The following is a 3,834-nucleotide window of genomic DNA, read 5'->3' on the forward strand; positions in this document are numbered from 1 at the left end:
CTATTTAGATTTCATAAACTCTCATACTATGTTAGATATACATGAAAACCCACCAAAAAACTAATTGACAAAAAATAATAATAATAATAATTCATCCCGATTTGGTAACCATTTTATTGTTGAAAATTAAGGTTATTTTCTCTCAATTCCTTACAATGGTTCTCATCTTTCTTAAGTAAAAAAAATTGAATTCCTAACCAAATTTCACAAACATAAATACTCTTAAAAAAAAAATACATTTTTTTTAGTTTTCAAAACATTAACTTGGTTTTTTAAAAACATTGATAGAAATAGAGTAGATAAAAAAACAAGAAATTTGAAGGTAAAATGTTTGTTTATAGTGTTTATTATCAACCTCGGAGTCTGAGATCCAATCCCTCACCCTATATGTCGTCAAAAAAATGGAGATGAGGCTTAATTTCCAAAACTAAAACACAAAAAATTAAATACTTACCAAACGAGTTCCCAAATATTTTATAAATATTGTAAGATTTTTATGACGTAGGATCATCACCCATATATATATTAAGATAAGGACTTGCAAAACAAGCAGAGAATAGAGATAGAGATAATATCACAAGAATGGAAGAAACTATCACCAAAGAATCAAAATGGAAGAAAGAAGAAGAAGAGGCGAAGATCCAAATATACAAGTATGTATTTGGTTTTGCAGAAGCAGCAGCAATAAAATGTGCCATAGAGCTTAAAATCGCAGATGCCATCGAAAGCCATGGAAGACCGATGACATTATCTCAACTATCCACAGCTTTAAACTGCTCCCCACCACTTCTATTTCGCATCATGAGATTCCTCGTCCATCGCCGAATTTTCAAAGAAGAAACCACAGCTGAAAATGTCATAGGCTATTCTCAAACACCATTGTCTCATCTGCTCATCACTGTGGCTCCGTTGCTTGTGCTTGAGAATAGCCCAACAATTGTTGAATCATGGCATAATCTTAGTGCAAGGCTTAAGAACAATGACAGTACTAGTGATTTATTAGCACCATTTGAAGTAGCTCATGGGAAGGGTATCTGGAGCTATGCTGCAACAAATCCAGAATTCAATAGAATGTTTAATGAGGGTTTGGGTTGTAATGCTAGAGTTATTACTTTGCCTACCATACTTGAAAGTTGTGGAGATATATTTAATGGAATTGGAAGTTTGGTGGATGTGGGAGGAGGAAATGGGACTACTTTGAGTATTTTGGTTAAGGCTTTTCCATGGATGAAAGGTATTAACTTTGATCTTCCAAATGTTGTGTCAACTTCAGAAGAGTATAATGGTGTGGAACATGTTGCTGGGAATATGCTTCATTTTGTTCCAAATGCTGATGCTGCTTTCTTCATGGTTAGTATATTTATTTGTGATATATTTGTGTGTGTGTGAGGTGATCAATAAGGTTCTCTTTGATAACTATTTGATTTTTTGTTTTCGATTTTTGAAAATTTAGCCTATTTTCTCTCGATTTTTTATCATGGTTTGCATACTTCATAAGTAAAAGAGTTGAATTCTTAACTAAATTCCAAAAATAAAAACAAGTTTTCAAAATCTATTTTTTTCAGTTTTCAAAATTTGACTTGGTTTTTGAAAATAATGGTAAAATATAGATAAAGAATCCAAAAATTTAGAGGTAGAAGGAATATTTATAGGTTTAATTTTCAAAAACTAAAAATAAAAAATCAAATAGTTATCAAATGGTAGTTAAGTAATTAATGTTTGACTTTTAACTTTATTGGTTTCCATATATACCTCCTTTTGTAGCAAGTATGTCGATTGATAACTTTATTTTTTACTTTATTTTTGTTTTTTGTTTTTGTATTTTTTTTTTTTTTTTTTTTTTGTGTGTTTTTGTTTTTTTTGTTCTTGTTTTACTTTAAAAAAAAAGATCTAACTGCAATTGGTAAATGTTCCTTGGTATCTCTTGTTCTTTCATTTTTATTGAAAGACATAAATATAAATATATATGTTTGGAAATCATTTATTAAATGTTTTTTGCTTTTGAAAAATTCAATGGATTGTTGTCAAAAAGATTTTTTAGGATTTGTTTGATAACATTCTAGTTTTTGGTATCTTGTTTTTTGTAATTTCCAACTTTTAAGAAAACGTTTGATAATTACTCTTGTTTCTTGTTTCTCAATTTTAAATCCGTTTTTAAACTTGTGTAACAAATTTGACTCAGACAAAACCAAGTTTATTGTTTATGCTTCAAGTTTTTTTTCTAAACCACAAATAAAACGTATTATTATATCATTTTTACTTCTAAAATACACAATAACTATCCAGAAGAATAGCATAAAGTGATTTATATTCATTTTTTTTTAAAAAAATATTTTCACGTTAAATTCCACTTCTTATACTTCAAAAATATGTTTTTTCATTTACTTTTTTTAAAAGAGAGAAACAGTTAATAAAGACAACTCTTTTTGTTTTCTTTATTCAAAAACAAAAATAAGAAATAAGAAACAAAGGAACGAAAACAAGGTGTTAGACAAAAAGAGTTTTTAAGGACATGTGTTTCTTAAATGATATTCTATTATTATTTGGAATATTTTTACGTATAGTAAAATGAGCCAATGATTTATAAATATAGAAAAATGTCATAATCTATCGGTGTTTATCTTTGTTTATCATTGATAAACGGTGATATTTTGTTATATTTGAAAATATTTCTAACAATTTTATCATTTAAAATAATAATTATTATTATTATTTGAGATATCTATTATTATTGTTATTATTAATATTATTATTTTAGACTATATGAACTTTGATACCATGCAGATTGAACTTCATGTTTATCTTACTATGTAAGAATTATATCAAATGGACCTTAATTTTCAGTCATGTGTGTTTGCTGTTTGAAAGCTTATTGTGTACATGATTGTATTTCTAGTAATGAGGTACAAAGTCAATGACTTTTAAGGTTAAATTGTAGTGGATTTTACATGCTTGGGATGATGAAGATTGCATCAAAATTTTGAAGAATTGCAAGGAAGCTATTCCAGAAGATAGAGGGAAGGTGATAATCATAGATTCAGTGATCGATGAAAAAGAAGAAAATAAGATGCTTTCAGATATAAGGTTAACTTTGGATATAATGATGATGACTCGTTCACGGAAGGGAAGAGAAAGAACTCATGACGAGTGGACACACCTTCTAATTAACAAGGCGGGTTTTAGTAGATGCATCATTACACCCATTCCTCATGCTGTTCCATCAATCATTCAAGCTTTTATGTCATAAATAACAATTATATTGTTCGAATTTTTAAGAATTAGTTGAAAAGGTTCTATCCATAATTTTAATTATTTTAAATGCTGAAATGATATTTTAAATAAAAAATAATAATAAAGAAGAAGATAAGGTAATGAGACTATGAGAGTGGAGGGAGAAGAAAGAGAAATAATGTTTTTTAAAATTTAAAATGTCATGTTAATATTTAAAATAATAAAAAATTATCTCCAAGAACTGAAAGGATATATTTTGAAACTTTAACAACATCTATTACATAATTGGCAATTAAAGAACACAAAAACGTAAAAAAAAATATCAATACATAGATATATGTGATTCACTAACGATGTATTAGCTACGTTCATGAGACAGAGGGATAACAGTATTATTCGAGAAAATTTTTTCTGAATACACCAAAACGGTGCCTCTAGGGGTTAGAGAGTTTATATAACGCATTACTCTAAACCATGGGGTCACACCTAAACCCTAGCGAGACCCTCGTACTTTATTGTTCGAAGTGCCAACAAACAAATTCAAGGCATTTCAACAACACTTATTATTGAAATTTAAGGATAAAAAAGTCATTTTTCCTAGAG

At 28.2% G+C, this 3,834-nt stretch overlaps 1 protein-coding gene across 1 annotated transcript; it reads left to right on the forward strand.

Moving 5' to 3' along the window:
* Positions 1-509: 509 nt before the first annotated feature.
* Positions 510-3,319, forward strand: LOC120077597 (acetylserotonin O-methyltransferase-like). The gene is made up of 2 exons (XM_039031533.2): positions 510-1,350; positions 2,939-3,319. Exons 1-2 carry the CDS (start codon positions 583-585, stop codon positions 3,245-3,247), a joined length of 1,077 nt encoding a protein of 358 aa, XP_038887461.1. The 5' UTR covers positions 510-582; the 3' UTR covers positions 3,248-3,319.
* Positions 3,320-3,834: the final 515 nt, after the last annotated feature.

Source organism: Benincasa hispida, chromosome 5 (assembly GCF_027475165.1).
Source record: "Benincasa hispida cultivar pf3 chromosome 5, pf3_genome.v1.1, whole genome shotgun sequence".
Taxonomy (NCBI): Eukaryota; Viridiplantae; Streptophyta; class Magnoliopsida; order Cucurbitales; family Cucurbitaceae; genus Benincasa; species Benincasa hispida.

Excerpts from the sequence above, each read along its gene's own strand:
- LOC120077597 (XM_039031533.2), top strand. The coding sequence starts at position 583 with ATGGAAGAAACTATCACCAAAGAATCAAAATGGAAGAAAGAAGAAGAA. Across the intron at positions 1,351-2,938 it reads CTGATGCTGCTTTCTTCATG|TGGATTTTACATGCTTGGGA; the intron begins GTTAGTATATTT and ends GTTAAATTGTAG.